Genomic DNA, 26,375 nt, shown 5'->3' on the forward strand with positions numbered 1-26,375 from the left:
GCTGTGCTGAAGTCCACACGGCTTAAAGTTGGCAAGGCTGAGAAACACTGCTGTAGAGAGTATGGAAGATGACCCTGATGGAGATAGGTGAGATATGTTATCAAAGAGACAAGGGGAAAATATATTTTAAATCTGCAACAACAGACAGATAATATGTGGAAGCGCTCAGGCAGACACCTCCCTAATTCACGTGGGTATAAGAAGGGGAGGAAAGGAGGTGCAACACAATCGGACTTGGAAGATTCTGTTACTCTATTCTAGCCCATCTCCAAAAAAGTAGTTTTAGCCTTTCTGTTCCTGGTCTGATCTATCTGGTGGGCTGGACAGCTGCTGACGGGCAGCCCCGAGATCCTTCTGTTTGCACCTTGGGGTTTTGGGTGATCTAGTTTTGAAGAAACACAGACTGGCTGGTGAGTCATCCTGTAGAAGGAAGCCAGGTAGGACTGTCCTCTGCCAAGCAGGACACAGACACCCATCCTCATCAAGAATCAGGGTATGCACTGAGTTAAGATTACAGATGCTGAAATGCATCCCCACATCCTTGTTTCCCAAGTCCCAGGCTCCCCAGGAATTTGGGAGCCCAAAGCACCTTTGCCCAAAGAGCTAGGAAGCCACATGGCTCCCCCCAGAATGATGGCATTTCGTGATGCTTCGAGGAAGTTTTCCTGGGAGGGTCAAGCAGTTACAGAGAGTTACAGTCAAGCTTGATGTCTTCTGCCCTTCCAGTGACACACTGGTCCGTCTGATAGTGACTTCATGTTGAAGGTACCGTCTCATAGACGTCACGTCCCACCCAGAGCTGAGCTTTGCGTGGAAATCAAGTCTTCTTCAGTAAAGGTTGGCCCCTGGTGACCTTACGGGAGCAGTTTGCCCCTGACGTCTTCTGGGATAGCACTTCAATTTCCTAGTCCAGGTCAGAGCTTGGGATCTCCTGGTGGTCTCCCATCCAAATTCAAACCAGGCTCAATCCTGCTTAGCTTCTTCAAGATCAGTCAAGAAGGGTCTTTTCAGCAATGCTTTTATCAATACATAGATTTTCCACAGAGGCAGAGTGTTTCAGGTGGGAGCAAAACTCCTGTGCAGGTATTACTGGGATGCCTTCTGGAAAACCATTTGCAAATTGTCTTCCGAAGAAGTTACTCTGGGTGCATTTTGCATTTTACAGCTGACAAGCTGATGCTTCTCACCCGCTGTCTTCCTCGCCGCCCGCCCTTTCCAGGTTTGTACAATCCGCTGGCTCAGCTCTCGCAGAGCTGCGCAGTTCCGCTCTCCTCAGCAATTTCTCCTAAACCACCAAGCACCCCCCTGCGGGCCGGCTCCGGTTTCAAACGTGTCAGTGAATTAATTGGGTCCTAGCGCCAGAGTGAGGCTGAATTCATTAGGAGGCTTAACGCGCGGCTTCTCTGGAGCTGGAAGAGTTTAATTTTCGCAACGCGCGCTATGCTCCCCCGGGGCTGTTCTCGTACACCGCGCCGGTGCTAAAAGACTCCGCTCGCTTTTGCAAACGGTGCCCCCTCCCGCGGCACAGCGCGCCTCGCGGAAAGCGAGCGTCGGAGCCGTCCCGGCAGGTGCGCGCGTGCGAGTGTCTGGGCGGAAAGCGGCCGCTGCTTCTCACCCGGGGGCAGATGTTTCCCAGACCCAACCACTGGCAGAGGGAGACAAACTGAAAGAGGACGATCGATTTTACTTGTATTAGAAAGGACAGCAGGGAGGCCGAAGAAGGCCCGTGTCAAAATAGGTGAATGTAAGGAAATGCATCCAAAGGAGAAACGGAGCAGAAGCCCATCGAGTGAATGCATGTTTGTTTGTTTGTTTGTTTGTTTATGTTGGGAGTTTTGTTCGAATGACAGTCATTGCTGTTGCTCCGGGTGGGCTTAACTCCCTTAATTTCCATCCTGAAAGCCATCCTGGCCCTGAGAAAACGATGCCGGACTGGCGGCTGGAGTGTGGCCCCATGGAGCCTCCCTATCCAGAGGCACTCTACCACGGAGCGGCAGAACAAGCCCCACGCACGTTGCTGGGTCCTTCAATCCCTCCCGCTGCAAGTCTGGGCGTTTCTGCACGCCGGGAATGCCCCCGGATGGGGATTATGGGAGCCGCAGCCTATCCACTGCGGGGCTGCGTCCCCGCGCATCCGGAGAGCCCGAGATGGAGGAGGCCCCCTTCCCCGCAGAGGCGGCGTCGAAATGAGCCAGAAGGGGAGGGTTGAAGCCGCCCTCGCTCGTCCCCTCCCTCTAAGGGCTGTGACGCGCGGCAGGGCCGGCGCGCGGCGATGACGTCGCAGGGGCGCCGGCGGCCGTTGGAGTCGCGGATGGAGCAGGAGCAGGAGCGGCTGAGGCGGCAGATCCGCTTGCTCCAAGGTGGGCGCCGGCGGGGGGGGCGCGCTGGGGGTGATGGGAGCTGTAGTCCGGCGGTGGGAGGCGAGGCCGAGCCGGGCGGCGGCGCTGAGGGACCGAGAGGGAAGCCGGGGGGCGGGCAGGCCGGCCTCCCCCGTCGGCCCGGACCGGCAAATGCCCAAGGAGGCCGAGGGCTGGGGACCTCAGCGCGGCCCTCGCGGAAGGGTCGGTCAGCGGGGCCCACGGGGACCCGGCCGGAGCCGCCCGTCTTCCAGGCCCGCGCGATGACCCTTCAAAGGGGCCGATGGAGCCGCTCTCGGGCTGTCAGTCAGCGGGGCCGGGGCCGGGTCCCTCCCCGTCCCTGGCGGGGTTCGGTGTGCAGGAGGTCGGACTGGATGACCTCTGAGGTGCCTTCCAACGCCACAGTTCTACGGAAACGAGGCCGCGTGTTGCAGCGTCTCTCGTTAAAAACAGAGAGGCCTCCGCTAGTGTGTTGTCTTTGCCCTGGGTGCCAACTCTCTTCTCAACTGTACAGGACTTGTACTCAGGTTCAGAATGTTTGTGACCCAGATACCGTAGGTAACTATATCTTGCTGCCTTTGAGTCAGCGTTAATTCCTGGTGACTGCCTGGACTCGTCTCTGCAGTTTTCCTGGCAGGATTCACAGAAGTCGTTTGCCCTGGCCGCCTCCTCTCTGGGGTGAGAGAGAGGGACTGGCCCAGGGTCACCCAGCTGGCTTTGTCAGACTGGCGCTCGCGGCCTCCTGGCTTCTAGCCTGGTGCCTGAATTGCTGTTCCGAGCTGGCTTTCAACCTATTTACCCCCAGAGAGATGCTCCTGGAGCCTTTACTCTGGGCTCTCGGCTTCTGAGGCTTGGGATCCAGAGACCCCCTGGGTCAATAAATATAGAAGAGCAATTGCTGGGATCCCCTCCAGTGGTTCTGATGTGTTTGATGGGTACTCTTTCTACCACATATTCAGTGGTCTGCGGGGGTTGTAATTTTCAGGGCCAGGGGCAATTTATTTAGGAGAGGTTACCCATTCGTGATGCTTCTGGTTCTCAGGAAGGAGGGAGCACATTCCAAGAAGGGGAGAAAGGAAGAGAAGACACCGTCCAGAGATGGAATGTGGGAAGACGAAGAGCTTCAGGATAGCCCCGCCCTAGAGCCTTCCCAGGTTATTTCCCCTCAGGTTAGGTAGAGCAGCTTCAGTCTGGCAAGGTTCTGTCTATACGGTCTGAGCAAATAAAGAACTGGAGTTTGGCTGCACTGATTCTCTGAAGTTCTTGGGCTGGGCCTGACACCACTATTCTTGTCAATCCAGAGTTCTCACTCAAGGAACAAACGACTTGGCTCACGTAATCTTACTTCAGACACCTGAGGCGAAGACCCAGCTCTCTGGAGAAGGCTCTGATGCTGGGAAAGGCAGAAGGAAAGGGAAGGAGAGGACGGCCAGCAGCAAGAGGGAGGGACTCAGTTAGTGGCCGTGGGTGCGCTGTGGGAAGTCCTGAAGGACCAAGTTAGCGACAGATCATCACGGAGAAGATCTGTCTATGTGGTCGCCGAGAGTCGACACTGGCTTGATGGCGCTTAAGCAAGCAATACCCCCCCCCCCCACGCACAACTCCTTCCTTGTTGGATGAAATCACCCGTAGAGTGATAAAGAAATTTATCCAACGGTGTAGCATTGGACAGCCCTAGGATGCTCCAGCAGATAGGTGAGGGAACCCTGGAACCAGGTTGTGGCTTAAGGAAGTGGTTTTGCAGAATTTGTCTAGGGAACACGTCCTGATGTAGCACTAAAATCACACCACTGTCCCAACTGGACCAGGTTTTAAAGGTCTGCAGACCTCTGAGAAAGGCCATTTTTGGGAAGCTCACCAAAGGTTGCGCTTTTCTCCTCCTTGGCTGTACCTTGGGGGAAGGGGGGCTTTTGAGGGTTGCCGTTAAATTAGTTTCTATGGCTCTGTGGTATTTTGAGAGGCCGCAACAAAGTTCCATTTCTTGCCAAAAGTGGAGTTTCTCTCTTCCGGAGATCCGTCTTTTTGAAAGAGGCCAGTTTATGGAAACCAGAGTTCAACCTGCCTAAAGTTGGTGACTTGATTGCAGTTTAGCCTGTTTATCGCTGTTTCGGAATAAAATTTTTTAATCAGGCCTTTGATGATTTTTAATAAATTGATTTGGGTTCTGCAGAAATATGAAATGTGGACACCCAAGAGATCTGTGCCAGGTACATATATACTTAAGAGTGTCCTGCTCTTTTGTCAGTAGTAGGGCAGCCTCTGTCTTCAGACTTGGTTGATTACGTGCCATCAAGTCAGCGTCCACTCCTAGCAGCCACATAAATAGATTTTCTCCGTGATGATTTGTCGCCAACATACTCCTTCAGATCTTCCTGGAGTGCACCCATCGCCAATAAACACACACTCAAGGATATGGGGAAGGGAAAAACAGTCATGCTTTTAAGTTACTGGCTACTGTTACCTGAAAGTTTGAAGACGTAGCTAACAACACCTTTCCCTCTCTCCTTTTAGGTCTCATCAATGATCATAAAAATGCCCATGGGAATGCACCAGTTCCCCCGCCTGCTTCACTATCCAGGTGGAGGAACCCCAAACTTCCTGCCTTTCACAACCAAGCTGCCTTCAGTGCTCGATATGGTCCGCAACCCTCCAGAGATTTCCTGCCTTGCCAGGGCAGTACACCTGCCTGGAGAAAGAAATACTCGCTTGTCAACATACCACCTAGACCAGCCCTTCCTTCCGCAAGCAGCACTTCTGCTGGTGCTTCTTGGATGACGCAGAGCCAGGCCAGTAGCGAGGGTCCCGAGCCACAGCCAATGCCTCCGGAAACAACTGCAGTCTCTCGTGCAGTGGCAAATGCTGGGGTGCAAGCTGGCTCCAAGGCAGGGGATGCTGCTGGCCCAGGATTCCAGCAGGGCTCTTCAGGAGCAGGAGAGGGACCTTCAGCTTCTAGAGGGAGTGTGCAAACGGCGACTTGGCCTTTAAATGCTGGCTCAGAACAGAACAAGGAGTTACGTGCTTCTGCCTGGCCCCACTTACCCCACTGCAAAACTGTTGCTAGCGGTGGAAATGGCCCACCTGCAGGGGGTCAGAAGAAGCCTGTGGCTGGAAAAGCACTGATCCCCAACTTATGCAGGACTGCTAGTGAGGGTGCCGTTGCATTGAAATCTGAGCCTCAGCAGCCTCTGGCCTTGCCTGAACGTGGAACAGGTTCTCTCCCGGTCCGGAAGAAACCAGGATCCCAGGTTTCATACCTGTATGGTTCACAGCACCACCCTGCAGGGGCAGGCAAGCTCAGCCCCACAGGAGTTGTGGATCTGTCTGCTGGCTGTGCTCATTCTGCCGGGGAAGCGTCTTCAAGTGCTGAGACGAATCTTCCCCAAGACAAGCCCTCCATATCTTTGGTCCAGAAGTCTTCTTCCCTGCCAGCCTCTGTCAAATCTTCCCTGTTCAAGAAAGCAAACTACACGTGGGTGGCAAATCCCAGCAAATCTCCCCAAAGCGTTAAGAGGTGGGGTGTTTCCAGGGCCTCTGAAATCACACCCAAGTTTGCTGTCTGTGCAGCAGCAGCCCCCAAGTTACAATCAAGGGGAGCAAATCTAGATTTGGGTGCAAAACCAAAGAAATCCAGCCCACATTCAAAGCTGGCAGTTTCCTCCAGCCAGTACAAGTGGAAAGCAGCTGGTCTGAGGCCTGCTCCTCCTACATCCGCCTCGGTGTTCACGTGGCAGCGCAAGGAATGCACTGGGCCTGGAGGTCCCCCCTGCGCGGCTGCCAGCACGTCCCTCCAGGCTCTGAGGCGTGTCCCTCTTGGACATGGTCGCCTTGGTCAGGGCAACCCAAGACCGTTCTTTGGAAATACCGGCTTTTTTAATTACAAACTGAGGAGCTGGAGTAAAATCATTAAGAGAAAGGGAAGTTCCTGGTAAGTTACTGATCCTGCTAAGAGGGCACCCTTGTTCCAATAATTTTCTTTTTTTTTTTTAGTTCGGTTTCTCACCCTGGTTATGAAACTGGTTATGAGTCATACATTCCATGAAGCAGAATTACCCCTTTCTCCTGCTGCAAAACTGGCCTTGCCTTGGTGGCTGGGGAGGAGGGTTCAGGCAGTGCCACGGTGGGACCTCAGCAGAGGTGAGCCCTGCTGGCCAGAGATCGTGGGAATCGGTGCCTATTGTGTCTTCCAGTGAATTGGGGGAGACTGATTCACTGAAAAACAGTGCAGTTTAATGAAGATCGTGAAGGTCAAGTCAGCTCATGTAGCTTGAAGAGCCACTCTGGTGTTTTGGGATGTGCCGGTTTTGAGGGGGACCTTTGATTTTCCCCGTCCAGAAGCCTGCGGCTTGGAGACTATTCTCTGCAGGTAGAGTTCAGTTGGGCCCACCCGGTTTTGGAATATAGGCATAGGATTACTTAACTCCCCAAACCGTGGATTCCCCAGGCATGCAAATTTCAACATGCTGAATGGAGAATTCTGGGTTTCCTAGTCCAGACATCTGGAGGACCTTCAGACGGGGGAGACGGGAGTGCACGTCTGAGGGCTTCCCCGCAGTGGAGGCAGTGTTCAGAGAAGAAGCGTGTCCAGGGGAAGACCCTGCCTCGGTGGTTTCACGCTGTGCCGGTGTTTTCACCTGGGAACGGGCGGTCCTTTGCCTCTGTCGTCTGCCTTGCGCACACGAGACTGCTTGTGGCATCTCTTCCACGCTGTGTCCTTGCAAATGAGCTGGTGCCTGAGGGGTCTTGCAGGGAAGGGTTCTGACGAGGGCTTTGCCTGTCCTTCCAGCTTGCCTGCTGTGCTCCTGAAAAGCCGCTATTGCCTCAGGAAACGGAACTCCCTGCGGGGAAGGCCCTCCCCCCCCACCCGAAGAACGGCGACGAAAGGCCTCGTGCAGATTGGCAAACACAGACTGCGCCGGCTGCCAGCCTCTCGAGTTCCCGTCTTGGCCAAGGAAGGTAGGGGATGTTTTAAATTGGGCTTACTTGGAGGGGGACCGGGGGAGTTTGACGTGCCGCCCTCTGCGGTAGGAGAGCAAATGATGGCCTGGCGAGCCTGCCACAGGGCAAGGGGCAGCCTGCTGCAGAACTCCTGGGCTGGCTACCTTTGTTCTGATCCGAGCGTTGGTTCTGGGGAGCTGTGCGTGTCTGAGAGCCGCTGAAGCAGAACGATCGGGACGGGTGAGCGGCTCTTCTCTCACCGCCCGGAGGGCCGCGGGTGATGCCACCGGAAAGGCTGTGGGTCCCAGGTGTTGCCAGGGCCCCTTTTTAGTGTTTCAAGGGTGGGTATGGGAGTGGGTGGCCTCCCACTTCCAAAAACCCCTGTGATTTTTATTCAAAATCAAGCTGTTGAAAATTACCCAATTTTCACCAATTTTGGCAGTGCAAATTTGGGGGTTGGCAGATTACAGACAGGGGTGGCGTATGTAGCCTGTGGCCCGCAGGTTGCTCACTCCCTGTCTAAAACCTGAGACTGGCTATAAACTCACGGGATGCAACTCCTTGGCTCAGTTGCCTGGGCTTCCTTCACCACATCGGCCTTTCCTTTGAAGATGGAGAATGGGAGGGAGCATGTTCGTTCCTTGAGTTTGTTGGAGCACATGTGAAATAAAAATGGTGACTCTTACCCATGCTGAGGGTTTATGTAGATGCAGTGAAGGCCCTTGCTCTGCATCTGCGCCCCGTCTCAGAGTGCCATTTTTGGCATTCGTAGCTTTCGAAACGTGGAGCATTTCAGAAAGCTGTTTGAAGATCTGGGGTCTTGTGCTTCAAAGAAGGGCGTGCTTACAGTTGCTCTGTTGGCTCTTTATCTGGCTTATGCCCTGTGGGTAGATCCGAGTTCCTCGTAAACAGAATTGCGGGAAACTAATCTTCTGTAGGGTTTTTGTCTTTAAATGGGGAGGGGGGAGTGGCTGATTGTCGAATATTCAGCTTACCACGCTCACATCCCACTAAAACAGCTCAAAGCCCTGTATTTCTGCTTTTCATGTTTGTATCTTCTTTTATAACACAAAAATATTTTGTGCTGTTCCAGGCAAAATAGTTCATGTACGTGACCTACATCTAGTAGGTGCGACTTGTTCCGGCATGTATATTCTTGTTTGGGGAGATGTTGGTTGGCTTCGCTGCTGTGCCTTCTTGTAACTAAGGAAGGATCTCCCAGTAGAGTTTGAGGGCACGTTTGGAGAAGCCAGCCCAGATGGTTACACAGGATGCGGGACAGAAAAGCCTCCTTGGTCTCTGTGAAGCACGTGTCCTCCCCAAAAGCACAAGCACACCCAGCTGCAAGAGAACCCACCTTCACATGGGGACCGTGTCGCCTCTCCTGACTTTTCTGTGACCAGCTGAGTAGGGAGAGCCACACCCATGACCTTACACTGCCTGGCCAATACATCCAAAATGTCTTAATAGGCTAGGACGCATACGATGGCAAAACACTAATGATGCAACACCGGCCAAGAGGAGCACGGTCTCTTGCGCAGTCTGGTTTTGTGCAACAGACATTGAGAAGAGAACTTAGTTTGCCTTTTCCGGATAGGTGCCCCGCCCCTTCTGTTCAATACGAGCGGCCACTGTCTCCACTCAGTAGCCACGTGTGATCTGGGGTAGTGTGTTACTTGAGGCGCAGCCCGTCTGGAGTGCACAAAGTACGGAAAGTCTGCCTCGCAACAGTGGAAGTCGAGCGCATCGGAGTCAACTGAAATCAGAGCAAAACCCGTGTCATTAGCAAGAGATACTTTGCAATATTGCCCCACCAGCATAACTTTTGTGTGAATAGCTGGCAATCTTCTAAAATTACAATTTTATTAAAAAAAAAGAAAAAAGCAAGCAGCCTTGCACGCAGAGCCACCAGATAGCCAACCTGATCTCTGCCCAAAAGGTAAATAAGATTAAGACCCTTTTGCCCCTTATTTTATTAGCAGAGTCTCAAGCAGCTGATTATAGTTGGGGTGTACCAAAGTATTTCACGCGTAACAAATGGTGGCCTGACGAGCGAGTGCAGAGAATCCGGGTCGTCTGAGACTTCTGTACCATCTTTTTGGACAGGGAGCTGTGAATGCTGGCCTAGAGGCAGAGGCAGAGGCCTTCGCACAACAAAGGTCCTAGTCCTGTCAGTCACCCTGAAAACTTTTGACCCGCTTATGCAAGGTTTGGAGGTCTTGCTCTTAAGCACCGAAGATAGTTGGTAGCAATCCACAAGTTTTAGCATGTACTTGAGGGAGGTTTAAAAGGGCCTAGCTTTACAAACAAGACCCGCCGTGCCATCAGCAACACCGCATGTTGCAATTCCACGGCCCCTGGTGGGCTGTTCCGGGGCCGTTACTTGAGACCTGAACGCGCCCTGGCTTTGAAAGGGAATCTTTCAGAGATTCAAAGCACCGTGCATTGGCGCCTCTGTTCCATTTTGCATTGGATTCTGACGCGGTGAGTAAATCAATCTTGGCTGATACTGAGCTTCATCCTGCTTGGTGCTGAAACTGCAGTAGCCGTGTGAAAGAAAAGAAGCAGAGAGGGTTAATGAACCTTCCTTCACCCTTAAAAATCAATGCCATTACACTCCCTCTCTGTTCTGCACACCTGTGCTCCCGACGCCTGCAGGCGTCCGCCTCCCAGCGCTCGGGCGTTCAGGGCGAGGCCTGGGGGGCTCCATAATGAGGCCCAGCAAATAATGTGGACATGGCTTCTTCTCTGCTCCCTCGAGCTGCAGCAGCGGGCAGGCTGCTGGGCGCAGCGCGTTCCAGGCCCGGCCACCCCTGCTTCACTGGGGGGCTGCTCCAGAGGACGGGGCAGCTGGCGGCCCCACAAGAGGGGCTGACTCTCGACTTGCGGTCACCCTGATTCAGCCCAGGCTCACGTGACTCCTCCCCCTGACCTGTAGAGGGCAGTCTTGCCCCTTCTGTTTCCCTCGCCCACCTTTTTCTGGTAATTGATTGCCCAATTCGCTCTTTATGTGAAAGAAAGCAGATACCAAGTAATTTGCAGCAATAACCTGCTAATGCTGGGCCAGTATCAAAACTCCCATGTTCATTTCAAGTGGCAGATAAAACACTAATATATAATTATCCTTGCAAATTGGATTGTTTTAAATAACCAAAAGACTATGGCCAGGAGAAAACTATCCCATTTCCCTTGAGTTAGTATAGTGGCATAATTGCTGCGTTCAATCAATTTCCTTGGCATTAGAAATTCCATCACAATCAACATTAAGCTATATTCATTGTGATGGCTAAGAGCCGGGCCATTTCTCCTCTTTTCCTTAACTGGCAAAATTAATCAGGGAAAAGATTTTAAACATTTACCCGTGCGAAAGAGGTCAGCTCTGCCACTATATTGCTCAGCAGATAAGGGGGCTAATAAAAAGAAAATTGAATTACTAATGATCGCCAGGAACTGAGTATATAAAACCTGGCAATCGCCCGCTTCAGGAGGAAAGGAGAATCAATTTTCTTCGGACAAGGTGCACTCATTTTTTATTTTGGCGCATATTATCAGCAATTTAATTTGAAAGCGCATAAACAGGAGGAAACAGTTAGGAAATAATGAGCCTGTAGGTGTAAAGTGCTACAGGATATATGCTGTACACAATTTATTTGGCACAACAGATAATCACTTTAATTGAATTCAAAACTGCATTGTTCAGCAGTGCGGCCGGTCTCTTTTTGCCTGTGGGGATTGCAAAATATTACAAAGGTGCTGTGTGTTTGTGTGTGTCCCTTCTTTGTAATGTCTCCCACAAGGCAGGACTCACGCTGCTTCGTTCATGCGTGGAGGTGGGCTGCGGATGGCGTTATAGTTAAAAGGCAGTAGAAGTTTCTAGGAGCCGCAGGATCCTGCCCCTCGGCGGGCAGTCCAGGGTCCAGCCGTTCCCTTGATTGGCGGCTATCAGTGCAGGGAGGGCTCCCTTTCCCCTCTGTGCGCCTTGAGCGAGGCAGGCAAATGCCGAACCTGCTAACTTCCCTGCTGGCTCGGTGGGCAATGGCCTCTGGACTGTGGCATCCAGGTGCTGCGTCCGCGTTCAGGTACCTTTGGCTGCCTTCAGGGCTGGCCGGCAGACCATCTCACTGGTTGCTAATCTCAACGTAGCTGGGGGTGTATGCGCCTGCGCCCATGAGCATGCGCCAAAGAATGAGTTGGGAGGAGGATCTTCCAGGTTGGTTTTGCGTTAGCCTGGTGTTTTGGCTGTTCTGTGTAGTTTGCCAGGATTATAGCCAAAGAATGTGTATGTATTTGTGTATGCTGAATTAGCAGTAATTTTAATGTGTATCTCTTTCTCCTCCCCTGTCTCTGGACTGCATAGATAAACTAGATTGCTCTGTGTCTAGGCTGCTATTAAATCCCTGTTATGTGTGCAGATGAATTATAATGGTGCAGCAGCACGCATACATTTTTTTTTAATCACATCGCGCTGTAGGCTCGTGAGGTTCGGTTTCAGAAATAAGGGTGCAGAGGACCTGCTTGAAGGGAAGAAAGATGAAAATGCCCAGAGCTGTCGGCGAAAGAGAGAAATCTCTGCAGTTGGTCTGTCTGTGGCGCTTCCCAGCCAGAGGCCTTCAGATGTGTTGGAGCAATAACTCCCTGGTTGCCTAAATTTTAGTCACGTCACACCTGGAGGGCACCTTGTGCGGAACTGTCAGAAGCCAAATGATTAGGGCAGGGCCCAAATGCAATAAACAGATAGTAAATGTATCCCGTTCCCCAAAAGGCATCCTGATGTCATTGTTCAAGTGTCGACTGAGAGAGATGGGGCCAGGCCTTGGCTGTCACATCCTTATGGCTTTGGGTCTTCTGTGCTAAGGAATTGGTCTTCTGGTCGGCAGTGTTCTTCCTTGATATACGTTGCTCCCTTTTAATTGTCACTGAGGAGTTGGGCAGCCTCGACATTGGATTTAATCAATCAATAAATTATGCAGTTTGTGTCATTTGTAAGGCATACGATGTCGTCATGGCTTTCTGTGCCAGATTGTTCCTGATTCCTTATTATTTTATGCAGGGACTTTTCTTTCTTTCAATCTGTTTTAAATTAAGGCTAAGATGAAAGATGTATCCCAGCAGGAATATTCCCTGTTTGCTCTGTTCCACCAGGAGCAGAAGTTCGTGCGGAAGCCCAGCTGCACGTCTCATGCCCCACTTCTGATTTCCTGGCCGTGACATTCGTTGTCAGTATCCGAACGATTCCCTTTCCTGCCCCTGTTTTCAGATCTGTAGTAAAGCAAGGATTGCAGAGCTTTGCTTAATTACAGCTTCGTGTTTCCATGTATTTCTCGCACCGAGGAGAAGAGAACAGAAATACAGAGATTGCGGAGACAGTGTCCTAACTTGATAAGGGCCTCAGCCAGTGGTTGGCCACTCTAGGCAGTAGAAGGCCGTGTCTTTGTGTGTGTTGTCTTGTTTAGTCTGAAAGCGAGGCTCAGTTTCAAACTGGTTGCTTACAAAGATGTTTCCCATCTTCTGGGATCAGTTTTAGAATTTCAGTCCTGAGTGAATGAATTGCCAGAGTGGCATGAATGGAAAGCCGTTGCTGCCGGCCCTCCTGTGACAGGATGAAGAGGGAGGCCCCAGGGCCTCGGAAATGTTTGCTTGATGAGAGAAGCTTAGAGATCTTTGGATGCACATCTGGTCTTCATTAGCCCTGCATTTTTTAAAGTAGGGAGAAATAATGTTTTTTATGGTATATTGGTTTCTTCAGCAGGTTGAAGAGCCTCAGCTTGAGCACATCAGGCACTCCAGTTCTGTGAGAATTCTGTTCTCAGCAAGACGAACCAAATTGTTTGGACATCTTTGCTGGGGTCCTCCTTGCAGTCCAGTTTGGGGGAAAGAAGTTATCATGTGTGAAATGCAGCTGTGTTTCCACATGTTGGTCCCTTGGTATTTTTTTCCTAGCTCCTTTGGAAAGGGCCATAAGTCATGTTCTCCTCTCTCCCTCTCTCCCCTTCTTTCTTTTTCTTCTCCTCTCTCTTCAGTGGGAGGAGATGCTGAAACATATCCTGCCAAGGCTTGAGCCCTGTGCTGGCGCTTTGCAAAAGTTCTTGGCCCTGATCCCCAGCCTTCGCAGTCTTGAGCTCCTCCAGCAATTTCTGGGTGAGGTAGAGAGGTTGAAGTGCTTTGGGAGAGTGCAGTTTCCAGGAAACTCCCTCAAATAAAAGTGTTTTGTCTCCTCCTTCTTCCCTTTCCCTTCCTCCCTCCCCCAGTATTCTCTGTAAAGAAAGCGGTAATTCCCAAACACTAGAATATGTTGCCTTCAGGCTTCAGTATTTTAAATTACTTACTTTCAAATGGCATTTTCACTTGTGCATATTTGTAAGCTTAGTTTCCATTGATTCCCCTTGCCCCCTTCTGTCACTGCAATTTACATGACTTAAAAGCAGCAGCCAATATCAGACTACGGTCCGGAAGTAATGAAGCCCCATTCCTTGTAAAGATCTTGCAGACTTTGTGCTGGGGTGAAGCCCCCAGGAGTATGTGTAGCCTGGCTGTGAGAGAGGCAGTGTTGCAGCACAGCTTCCTCTGACTAGCTTGGAAACCTGCTGATGCTGACTTGAGTAATGAAATCCTCTTTAGGGGAAGAGAGGGGCTGCAATCTGGGAGGTGGGGAGAAGGCCTCTTCCATGGCAGATGGGCATAGAACAGTGGTTCTCAACTTTGGCAACTTCAAGGTGGGTGGACTCCAACTTCCAGAATTCCCCAGCCAGCCTGGCTGGCTGGCTGGGGAATTCTGGGAGTTGGAGTCCACCCACCTTAAAGTTGCCACGGTTGAGAACCACTGCCATAGAGTAATAGAGCTGAAAGAGGACATTTAGGCCTTTAGCTCCCTGTTCAATTCAGAAATCTGAAGTAATGCATCCCCAGCAGATAAATATCCAGCCTCTGCTTGAAGCCATTTCTGTGGTTTCGATGCTTTCTTCCCTGCTACTTTGGTGTCACAGATGTGGGGAGAGCGATAACCCGGAAGGCTGCAGAGTAGCTGTGCTTTTTGCATTATGCCCTGGGGCAATGGTAAAGCAGGCTTGTACATGAATGGGGGCAATACTTCAGTGTGGGTAAGGATAGCATTTTCCACTGTCTGGCACTTCCATTGGGTTCTTCATGCTTGACGAAAGAGGAAGCAGAAAAGAAGACGATGAATGGTGATTCCCATGTCTGTACAGCTCTCTCCTGAGGGCATCTTCACAGGTGCCTTTTCAGCATGCAATACGGGCTGATTTTCTCTGAGAAACCAGGAGTGGCTTTTGTGTGTGAAGGGGGGGGACAATTCCTCATCTCCATCTCCTGCCTAGGGTGTCTTCATCAGAACTGCAAATCCCTCCTTGCCATTCCCAGGATTCCTCTGGGATTCCTTCCTGCAGATGGTTGTCCCCAAGTGTTGTGTCTAAATGAGCTGTGCATCTCTTTCGGCCTTTGCCTTGTTCCTATTCTGCACTGATGCAGAAACAGGTAAAAGTAGAGAGAAGGCCAACGTGTTAGGTCCTCTAGGTTGCTCAGCGGACTTGTAAATTCTAAGCAGGAAGTTGCTACTAAAAGCTTCAAAGCTCACTGGGGCTTAGGGGTGTTTTCCACTGTACTGTTGGTGTTGCAAGTGCATTCCAGTCTTGTGCTCCTTTCCCTCATTTTGCACGCCTATTTGTGCCCTGCCCATCCCCCTTATTAAATGAATCCCATCTTGTCCTCGCTCTTGATGATAGGAGAAAAATATTCTGAGGGCTTCTCAAGGTTACAAATTATTGGAATCTCAACGTAGACCTCCTGAGTGTATTCAGCAGCAGAGCAGGGCCACTGTGTGTCTTGTTGCTGGTTTTCAGAGCCTGATTCAGGGTCCTTTGCAGCCACAAAATGGAGCCATGAGGAGGACAAGACAAAAGTTTCTGAAAGTTTTTCTCTTGGCATCTGAATTACAGTTTAATGCTAGCTATCTGCTGGAGGTTATTAGTGTAGGGAAAGGCACACAAGACAATTCAATGGAATAATTTATCTCAAGGTTTTGAGTTTTCAAATTGTTTACTGGGCTAAAAGTGAGACTTTCCAATTTAGGAATATGGAGCCAAAGACAATAATGCATACCCTTCCCTCCTCTGGCCCTGAACATAATTTTCTCTTGGCTAGATTTCGCTGTTGATTGGTGATCTTAATTTAGTGACGGGCTGTAAAATAGGTCCCACGTAATGCAGCTGTTTAGGAAGATATTAGGGGGAAAGAAATGCCCCCGTGTTTTATGTGAAATGAGCTACATTATCAGCAAGAGGCATCAAGCAACTGGGAGGCGGTTGGGCTGGTGGACTATTGGGCACAGAGCCAGGAGCCGAAGATTTACGCCTTCACCTAAATATTAACTGGGGCATTGTAGAATCCCCTCCCTCTCCGCCTGGAGGAGGCTGCAGTCTGTCATCCCCTCCCTGGTGCTCCCTGGTCACTTTTTACTATCCCAAATGCTGTAAAAGGGCATCCGAGCAGTTAAAATCTGGGGCCCTGCTTTCCTAAGGAAAACAAGAAAATGCTGAATTTGACAGAGGAAAAAGGCAACTGCAGCGTTACTTTAATGTTGAATAAATTATCAGAAGAGTCAGAGGCTGGCCATTTTATGTATTGTTATAGTTGTGTTAATTAGTTGTTCCTGAATAATCCATGGTTCTTGACTACTTTTTTAGAGGGGGAGTGGTAATGGACCATAGTATATTTGCTTCTAAATGGCAGCTGTACAAATTTGTCGGGGTTGGGGCATGATTCCCTTTTCATCTCCCCCTGCCTGATTGTGGGGCTAGTGAGCGAATTGTGTAGTTGATACAACTAGTAAAAAGGAGGGAGCCAAACAGCTCACAGTTCTGACAGTGTTCTTTCCCATCAGACATTCCCCACCTGATACCCTCCAGATGCAGAACACGCTGGCTCCCAGGACCCCAGGCAGTAGGAAGGTTGGCCACGGCCCAGAGACCTTCACCAAAATTATCTGACTGGGGCAGTCGGTGGCAAAATGAGGTCCAACTTTGTGCATGCTGTACTGTTACGGGAATTAAAATGCCTGGGTGAGGAATGCTTTTAAAAAGTGGCAGGAGACGCACTCCTGTCTGTAAGACAACAGAGAAAAGGACAGGACAGGTTTCTCAGCACCTGCGAATAGCAACAATAATAGTAGCGACGTAACATAAAATTTCTTATATGGGGCTGCCTCAGTTCCTGTCCTGGGATGCAAAATCCTTTCCCCAAGCGCCTGAATTCGTGGAGATCTTCCAGTACAACATGGCAGACTTGCACTGAGGGCGCGCTGCCTTCCAATCTGTGGTCCTTTGCCGTGCAGGCTGCATTGGGGCTGGTGCGTCTTCGCCGTAGACTTTTATCCTTTGCAGAAGAAAAAGGTTTATTTGCTGTACTGAAAGAGGCGAGAGCCCAGCCTTGGTGTGTGTGTGTCTCACAACACACTGCTGCCAAGGTGTTCCACTGGGCTCCTAGGGCTGAGGCTCTCTCCTGGGCCAGGCCGTGTCCTCTCTCAGTAGGGACAAGCAGAATCTGGCATAGAGTAATAGAGCTGAAAGGGACCCCCAGATCTTCTGGGTCCGTTGATCTGTATCCTGACTGCTCCCAGCCGGTGCTTCTGGCTGTGTGGCGTCCTTTCCTTGAGAGAAGAAGCGGGTATCAGGCTGAGGCAACTGCTAGTGGTCTAGAGTGGGCCTGGCCCTTGCCATGCACGTTCAGATGGCCTTCCCTCACTCGTGTGCAGAGCTTCCTCTTATCTTTAAGGGAAATGTGTGGCTGTGCTGAGAAGTCACATGTTAGATACTTTCCTCCCTGCAAGGTAGGTACACTGAAGGGTAGAGGTTGCCGGACTGTTGCGGCAAGGGACTGGCTAGCCTTAGCCAGTCTCTGCCCCCCAAAGTCCAGTTGTCGCTTTACTCCAGTGGAATAGCTTTGTGTCCAATTACCCCTTATGGTGTAAATGCCCCTATGGGTACACAGAAGTCTGGCGTTTGTATTTACTAGATGTACAGCTTAAGGCCCTGTATGTGGCACTCAGCCGTATTTTCCCCCCAGCAGCCCTGTGAGGTAGGTTGGGTTGAGAGGCTGGCTTTCTCCAAACAGCAGCCTGGGTCTCCCGCTCCCCAGTCAGTACCTCCACCGCTACGTTTTTATTAGCTCTGCTGAGTGTGGAAGAGAAGTGAGGAGGACAGGAGGAAATGTGATGCTTCTCTCTGGAGATCAAAAGAGGGCGGAATATTTCCTCTGTCTCCAGGATGCATCTATATTCTATTATATTTTAAAGCATAAGGATCCAGTTCTGGGCGGCCTGCATTTTTCTGCCCAGCCTGTTTCTGGGGGGCCGCCGTCATTTCCCACATCTGTATGTTTTAAGCCTCTTCTTGGACATAGCAACGTAGGGCCAGTTTTGCTCTCTTTGTCTGCCTAGCCAGCAGAGCCCTCACCAAAGGCAGCAAGCCGAAGGAGGCGGGCAGGCAGCCTCCTCCTCTGGCTGACGGGCTCCATGGGGGAGACCACCCTTTCCTGGCCCTGCTTCCCTTTCCACCGGAGACATGGCAGACTCGGCCGGGCTTCCTGCTGTCTGGCTCTTGCCCTTAACTCCAGAGAGCTGGACGTGCCTGCCTGGACCCGTGGGGGTGTGGCAGATGGCTTGCTTTCAGATTTGGGCCCAGGTAGGTCCTGAGTTTCTTTATTCAGGGTCTGGTTTCTCAGTAGCTTCTCTGAGAATTTCTTTCTTGCCTTTGACTTGGCAGTAAATGCTACATTCCTCCCGGCAGTCTTAATTATACAGATGCCAACTGGGGAAAACACTTTGCGTTTTATGTATTTTTCGATTGTAGCTGCTGGTTACTTGACGCTGGCTTTAAAACGTTGCTGTTGCTGCACATGATTCTGAGCCGTTCCTCTTGCCCTCTGTGTCACCTTTGGCCCTCGACGGAGCGGGGGGACGGAGCATGCTTTGTCTTGTGAGTGAGTCTTGGGGAGAAGCTTGCACAAGATAGCCGTAATCCAGAAATGCTGCCTTGAGAGAAGTCCGGGGACTTGCCTCAAAATGCTGACGTTTGAACGACGGTCAGGTTTAGATTACAAGGAAGTGCAGTTCCATTCCATCATGGTGGAACAAATATTGGATGCTTACGAAATACTGGCCAGTCCTCTGAATGGAAAATGAATGTTGCTGAGGAACATGTGACATTATTGTGCATTGGTTAATAGTGCTGGGCTAGAGCCGAGGAGACCCATCTTGAGGTGCCCACCAAGCCTTTTGTTTTTTCTTTCAGCTTCATACCAATGTAACCAAAGAGGTCACAGGAAGCTCCAGGGACATTGCTGGAGATTTGACCTCTCTTGAAATGAGGCAACTGTGGATGTGGGAGGAAGCGTCAATAAACGCTTCTGGGTGATGCTTTTTAAGGGCTTGGCAGGTGAGTGGGCCTCTCTCCACCCCAGACATTGCGATGTTTTGCCTCTCCTGGTCTCTGTGTCTTCTTCTTCATCCTGGGAACGTGTTTCTGGTCTGAAGCCGGTTGCATCGTTTTCTCCGCTGCCCTCTGTGGTGAAATTCTCAAGACTGGGTTCCATCTTGGGCAGGGCCTGAATCCAGTACTGTGGTACTGCAGCCCGTCTTGCCTTCACATCCCACTTTTCGTTCTCTTTGGAGTTCTCCTGGTGGTCTGCCAAATACATTCTTCTTTCCTTTGCTTCTGGATGTTTTTTTCCCCCTCCTTTTTGAAAAAGTGCATTTTATTTTTTCCCCTGTATTAGAGTTACATCACTTACTAGGTGGTGGAGAAGGAGATGAGGGGAGAAAAGCACTAGATGAAGGGAAAGATGGGGAGGTGGATTCCCCCATGGAAAGGTCCAGGAAGGTCTGGGATGGGGAAGTCGGACTTGTTCTGCCTCCAGATCTTTTGGTCCCCTCTGTTTTCTGGAACCGAGTGGCTTGGCAGGGCATGTTCTGCTAGAGGGCTGCTGTTTGGAGATGGCGTTGAGTGAAGGCCCGTTTGAATACTGCAGTAGCCCATAAATAAGAGAGGCTGTGCTATAAAATGTAATGAAGAATATTAGCATGAAATCAAGATGTTAAACTCCCCCCTGTGACAGGCAATAAATTCCTGGCCCACTGCATTCCAGCCTGTTATTTATTTATTTTAAAAGAAATGTGTATATATAAATTTAGGCAGATTGTTTTATGTTCTCTGTTTCCCCACAGTCCTTGGGGAAGTGCGTGCGTGCGTGTGTGTGCGTGTGCGTGTTGGGCCCTTCTCAGTGACACTCTTTTCTGCTCTCCCTTCTTCAGTGTCTTTAAATCAGCTAATCAGCCAAAGACTAATGACCACGATAGTCTGTTTATTAAAAATTTCCGTCTGACTGCAGTAGGTTTCCTGCATCGGCCCTTCCTACTTCCAGTGGCAAAGGAGGGCTCTGAGTGAATAGCCCCTAGTTAGGAACAGAAGACCTTTTCTTGCCTGAGAAGTAGGGGGATGCCTGCTGAAGGACCATTTTCTAACTGGGTGGTAAGGCCACTGCCCGGAGCTGTGGGCAAGTTGGGCACCTCCCTCTGTAAATGGTGCTGGCATCCAGAGGGAGCCCTGTGGGGCAGGAGCAGCCAGGTGGGCTCCAGACAGACCCCCTGCTCGCTTTAATTGCAGAGCCCCCCCCAGCGCCTGGCCTGGTTAGCTGAACGCCCCGAGGCTCTGCGTCTTCGCTCCTGTAGGTCTTGTTTTGAAGCCTTGATATTTCAGAACCTTTGTGTGGTCCCTTTTGCTGTTCTGTAGCAAGCCTCTTTGTCGTCCTTGGTTATAGGGACCACATCGTTGGCTTTTTTAAAAAAAACCTTAGATGCAGCACTGAAACAAAAAGCAGTCGAAAGTTGTTCGGGGGAGGCTGAACACCTTCAGGCTCTCCTTTTCCTGGGCTCTGATCCCTGCCGGTTGTTGTGCAGATCCCTGTTTGACCTTGCTCTAATTTATTTAGTAACTTTGGTAACTTAGCCGGAAAAAAAGTAATAACTCTTCCATTGCGTTGGGAGCGAAGCGCAAAACAAAACCCCAGAACCAGCACTTCTAAAAACTCAGCTGCCATGTCATATCAAGCTCTCCTGCTGTCTGTCAAGTTGTGTTTCATCCACCTCCTGCTATTTGAGTAGCGGGAGATGGGTTTCTGCCCCTCTTCCATCCTGTGACCCAAATGTGGAGGGAATAGATTATTTAGCAGAGCCTTAAGAAGGAAGGAGACGAGGCGGGGGCGGATGCCAGAAAGTGACAGTCCATGGCCATCTTAACGCTTAATGTGCAGCTTTGCCTTGTGCTCCGTGACCAGTCCACCTCGGGCTGCCAAATGCCCCTTCCACACGCACGTCCTGGTGGCAGAGCCGCCCCTGCTTTGGAGCCAGCGATAGCTCTTGTAGTGGGAGAGATTTGGAATATAAAATTCTTTTTTTCTGAAAAACAGCTAGTCCCTTACTGAGTAGCTAATTCTTAGTTACAGATTCCAGGCATTGCTAATCAGTTGCAATGAAAACGAGAGTTTTCTGGCACCTCGGATGCAACCAGATTTATTGCGGCAAAAGCATTTGTGGAGTAGAGTTCTCAAATGTCCTAATTGGAAGAAGTTGTTAGCAGTGGCTGTCTGACGTGCAAAGGGGTTTGGCTGGCTCATTCGCTCCTGCAAAACTGATGTCCTTACAAGCCGAGATCAATGGTGATTCATAACAGAAAATCATCAGGGGTGACCGCCTCCTTAAATTCGCTGTGTTATATTAATGCAGCTATTGTGGGAAAGACAAGTCTTGTCTTGATTCAAGTCAATATCAAAGAAGCCTAATTTGCCAATAACTTTGTTTCTGTACTTCCATGACAGAATCTTCTAGTGGTCTATATCAGTATTTCTCAACCTCAGCAACTTCAAGATGTGTGGACTTCAACTCCCAGAATTCCCCAGCCAGCCATGCTGGCTGGGGAATTCTGGGAGTTGAAGTCCACACATCTTGAAGCTGCTGAGGTTGAGAAACACTGGTCTCTATATATCATCAAAAAGATCCCAAACTTGAGCCCTGAAATCTTCATATAAAAGTTCTCCGGCGGCAGGAACAGGAGATGCCTGACTACTGTATCTGTGGCTCACCGTTGGGTGGTAGCGGGCTGGATAAATCCTTCAGACATTAAAGAGGCTATCAAAATGCATGTGGGAATGTACAATCCGTGCAAACAGTAGTTTGCATTCAGTGCCCGGTGTTGTTGTTGTCAGCTGGAGGTGTTACGGCTGCAACATCCCTTCTAATCCCAAGACAGACTTCCTGCAGCTCCCAACACCCTGATGTTGCGCTGCTTTTTTTTGGTGGCACAATTAAAAACATATATCCTCAAAAATGAGGATGTGCATGGGAACTGGAAACTTCCGGGAGATAAACTGCACCATTCCCTCTTAGATGTCCCCCTGCATGGTCTGAAGTCATACTTCTGAAATTCAGCCACTGGCCTATTTTGACAACATGATTTTCAACTGTTTGGGGTGTTCTTTTTTTGGGAAGGTGTGGCTTGCCTCCCCAGAAACCTTCTCCCATTCCCACTCTTAGGAACCTCCCAGAAGGGGTCTGTACAATGTGGGCCACCCCTTCCTTTGCTGTCAACTCCCTTCACCTGCTGTCCTCCGAATAGTTGGGAGAAACCAAGGACGTTGCCCAGCTCTGCCCCAATGCCTCCCCAGGGGATGTTGTTGATGAGTCAGGGGGAGAGAGAGGGATCCCGGCTGCCAGACTTCCATAATTCTGATTTTATATGCTTCCACCCATCTCAGAGATGCCTAAGGTGCAGTTAAATTGAAGAATTTAAGAATATTTTTTATTTTTGTTTGGAGACTCTTTGTGTGACAAATTTGAGATCTTCTGTGGGGTGGGGGTGGGGGAAGAGGGAGTGTGAGTTTTGTTTATTTAAAAAACGATTGGCAGGGCATTGCCTGGACTTGGCTCCTCTGCAGCCTTGAGTGTCTCAGGCACTCTGCTGCTATGAATATTTCAGGGAGAAGCAAAAGTGCGCCTTAGTCATCCATTCAGGTAGGTCATAGCAGGTACCCTTGTTGGGGGGTGGGGGGTGGGGAGGCTTTCCAGGCCCTGTGAAAGGTCTTTGCTTCCTTCACCCCTCTCTGTGCTGGCCCGCGTTCTCTCCACATCCATTGGCTTTATGAAAAAGCATTCACAAAAATGTCAGCGCTGCCCACTTCCGAATTACTCTTGGTTGCTTGCGGTTAAAATCACAGAAGTAGTGGCATAAAACTCTCTAAAAGCCTTGAGTGGAGAGATCAACTTCCTAAACTGCCCCAGGACCAGTGGCCATTTCTTTCACTAGTCCATAGAAACCAGATTTGGGTGTCAGTGTTAGGGATGTCTGTGGTAGGAGGTCCCTTTGAGGACATGGCGTTGGCAATCTTCAAGGCAGGCTGAGTGAAAACAGAGAGGGCGTCTGGCAACCAGGGCCAGTACAGCGTCTCCAAGGGGTATTGCAAATCCACTCTGCTGCGTCCTTGGCCAACTGTTGTTTCTGTTTTCAAGGTTCTCCCCCACCATAATAATAAGGTGCCCAAGGTGTCCCGAGGGCATGTGCCCGTCCTCCTGGGAGGAGTGCAGTGGGCTTAGCAGCCAAAGCTGATCTTCTGGGGCGCTCGCTGGGGCACAAGGGTTTCCCGCAGATTGGGCAAGCCACTGCTTGCTGCTCCTCGGGAAGCCCCCCTCTGCCCGGCCTGCTCTTTAGCATGCTCTGATTTAGCCCTGGACAAGGTGGCTCCCGGTGACTTCCTCAGCTGCTCCTCTCTCTGAACCCAGCAGATCGTTGTTCAGATGCTTCTCACAAGGGCGGTTAGTCTGGGTCTGTGATGTTTTCTGGCCGGGAAGATCTTGGGGACTTTCCTCGATACCGTCTGAAAGACAATCAGAGCACGTCGGGGGGGCGTGTAAAGAAAGCCCCCAAGGCTCCTGGTGGGGCAGTACAAATGGCAGGGTGAAGAGCAGTGGCAGCAGAACAGGGGAATGGGGATTTTCTCTTACGCTTCCTTCGTAAGTAGCAGGAAGCGCGGTTCCCCTCCTTTGAAGAGCCGTGAGAACGGTGAATCGGGTTACGCTACCATGGCCTTGCTCCACGAACCAGGGTAGAGAAACTGTCCCCAAACAGAAGCAGCAGAAACGTTGCATTAATGCAGCCTTCACCGGCTGGTTGCCCTTCGGCTCTACGGGGACTGAAATGAACTCCCAGAGTGCCCCTTTTGACCCTCCCAGCTGGGAATTCCGGGAACTGTAGTCCCAACACATCAGGCAGCACCCTGTGGGGGATGGTTGTGTAAATGAAAAATTGGGAACTTGCGGCAGGTTCCTCCCTCTGCTTTCTTCAAGGCAGGGGGTTTACCAGATAGAGGAAGTGGGGAGTGGGCTTTGCACATAATGCGAAGGGTCTTCTGTAGGTTTGTTTAGTGTCTGATTCTTGCTGTTGTTTTGTTTTCCAAAGCCTTCTCAGCACTCTCATTCTCCCAGCAAGTGCCTCTGTTCAGAGCTATTGAGATTATTTGTCTGATTTCTGCCCCGTCTTTCTAGACAGCCCAGCTGGGGGCAGCGCCAGGCCAGCCTCGGCTGATCCCGGGGAGCCAAGTCGGGTGGGGCCTGGTCCATGACTTGGGCGAGAGAATGCCAGGCAGATACAGGAGTCAGGAAATCCTCTTGGAAGAAGGCAGGGAAAACCACTTCGGGGCTGTTTCTGAGGAAGTCGCCAGGAATCAAATCCACCTACCCCCCGGTCTGTCTGGTGGCTGCCCAGCTGATGCCCTTGGGCCCACCCTAATGCCTGGGGCTCCTCAGGCAGGGGAAGAAGGTGGCCAAGGAAACATCTGTCTTTCTGGAAGCTGAGCATGTGGCAACTCCATTGCGGCCTGAGCTTCCTGCACGGGGGACGTTTTCAGCAGGTGGATTTCTTTGGAGTGGGTGCTTTAAGGGTGACTTTGCTGCCGCGCCAGTGTATGTTATTCCAGAGCGCTGCCTGTGCCCTGCTCTCCCTGTTCCCCCACCCTTGCAACCGAGACCTTTAACGGGATCCAGGAGGGTCAGTCCCATGTTCTCCTAATGGCATGCCATGCTGGGCAGGTGGGTGAAGGCAGGCAGTTCTGCCCATCCATCTCCCCAGCTGGCCCCACTGACAGGCCCTTGGTGGATTGCCCGGCTGTTCCCGGCTCGGCCTGTGCTGTTTCCGAGGCCCGGAGTCGAGAGGGCGCAGCAGCTGGGGAGGCTTCCGGCCCGCGGCTTGGTTGGGCGTGTGCCTTCCCTGTCATGGCTTGTTTGGCCTGGAGCATGCAGTGGCAGGTGGGGGGTGGGAAGGCTGTGCATTAGGTGTCCTGGGAACGCGGCCACCCCATTCCTTGGGAGGACAGTTTGAGCAATGATCTAACTCTCATTACCAAGTGAAGAGTCATTAGCAGGTTCTTTCTTACTGCAGTTGGTGCACGGGGGGCGGGGGGTAGCTGTGTGGCCTGGCATTCTGCTCATTCCTGGGTATTTTCTCATGCTCCAGAATGCCAATAGGTGGCACTCTTGGCTTAAATCACTCCCTTTCTGCCGCGTATATCTGGTTGGTAGTGCCCATTTGCTTGAAAAACTGAGCATGGATTTGTGCGTGGAGATGAGTGGGCTTCCAAGATACTTGGGTTACCTTCCACAGGGTGGGTAGCTTGATCTAGTCGTTGGCAAAATGTTAAGTGTGGACTCTGTTAACTTAGCTGCCATTACACTTAATGTTATTTTCCCCACTGACCCTGGACAAAGAAGCCGAGTGGGGCAGATGTGCTCTTGAGAAGCAGGCAGGTCTTCCTCTGGCCTGCTCCTCCTCCTCCTCGTCTCTCCTTTCATGTGGGACACATCAAGTACAGTGGCAATTAAAAGTTTGTGAACCCATTTGAATTTTCAGTATTTCTTCATAAATTTGACCTAAAACGTGATCTGTTCTCCACACAGGTCCTAAAACTATTTTTTTCATTTGTTTAATTAGTCTGTCTTTATCTAGTTTTAGGTTGTGTGTGGAGAACAGATCATGTTTTAGGTCAGATTTATGCAGGAATATTGAAAATTCTCTATTTACCAGTTTGCAGAGTTCAGCCTGTGTTCAGCCTCTGCTGGAGAAGAAGATAAAAGTGTAGCTTAACCAGATCACTGGAGTGGCAAACTGGATTTCTGTGTGTGTTAGTGTCCCATCAGAATGGTTTCTGAGACTAAATCTTGGGAAGTCCATTCTCTGGTTAGGTTTTGGGATCCAACAAGGCCAGTTTCACACATGACTCGCCTTACACTTTATGGCTTCTGACCCTGCCCTTATCCCTGCTCTGCTTGTGGGCATTAGTCCTCATCATGGCACACATCTTTGTGAATGTGCACACTCAGTTTCTTGGGCTGTGAGGGGTTAGGCATGTGAAAATGCACACCACTTGGTGCCCTCCCACACCTTATGACTACAGCTCCCAGAATTCCCAGCCAACAAAGGTTCTTGTGAAGACACTAGGCTGGTGAAGGCTGCAGTATCCCTTTCAGAAGGAGTAGCTTTAGGATTGCTTAGTTTTTTTAAAAAATAATCTCTTGTTTGGGACTCTGCTCTACATTTGGGTGACAAGTCTGTAGGCTGAAGGCTGGAGGTCTATTTCCTTTCATCCAGTGGTTTTGAAGTTGAAATGCATTCTCCAGATTGGCCTGTTCATGCAGAATGAATGTCCAGCACCCTAGAATCGTTGGCTTGGAAAGGCTGGGAAGTTGTAATAGCCAGGGCTCACCTCACTGCAAACTAGAATTGTCCACAGATCTGGATCCCTATTTTGATGGACCGTCAGCTTTCCCTCCTGCCCTTACTTGCCGTGGACGACTGGTGAGCCCTTCCTGGGCTTTGGGAAATTCCATCTCCTCCTGAGTGCCAGTCTCTGATGACAGCTCTACAAATCCACCCCTGTTCAAGCTGAGTTGCAAAGTCATCCTCATACCAGAGGCTAAGAGCAGCAGTAAAATAAGGATGGGTGGTGAAGTGGTGCAATCTGGAATGGGTC

The 26,375-nt window shown here is 50.7% G+C and overlaps 1 protein-coding gene across 1 annotated transcript in view; it reads left to right on the forward strand.

The window, feature by feature from the left end:
• Positions 1–2,288: 2,288 nt before the first annotated feature.
• The window catches only part of ZC3H3 (zinc finger CCCH-type containing 3), a 204,060-nt gene continuing 179,973 nt past the window's right edge, over positions 2,289–26,375 (forward strand). Inside the window, exons 1-3 of the mRNA XM_063299746.1 lie at positions 2,289–2,360; positions 4,869–6,282; positions 7,141–7,310. Coding sequence (XP_063155816.1) covers positions 2,312–2,360; positions 4,869–6,282; positions 7,141–7,310 — 1,633 coding nt within the window. The 5' untranslated portion in view covers positions 2,289–2,311. The remainder of the gene's footprint in view (positions 2,361–4,868; positions 6,283–7,140; positions 7,311–26,375) is intronic.

Source organism: Candoia aspera, chromosome 3 (genome assembly GCF_035149785.1).
Source record: "Candoia aspera isolate rCanAsp1 chromosome 3, rCanAsp1.hap2, whole genome shotgun sequence".
Lineage (NCBI taxonomy): Eukaryota > Metazoa > Chordata > Lepidosauria > Squamata > Boidae > Candoia > Candoia aspera.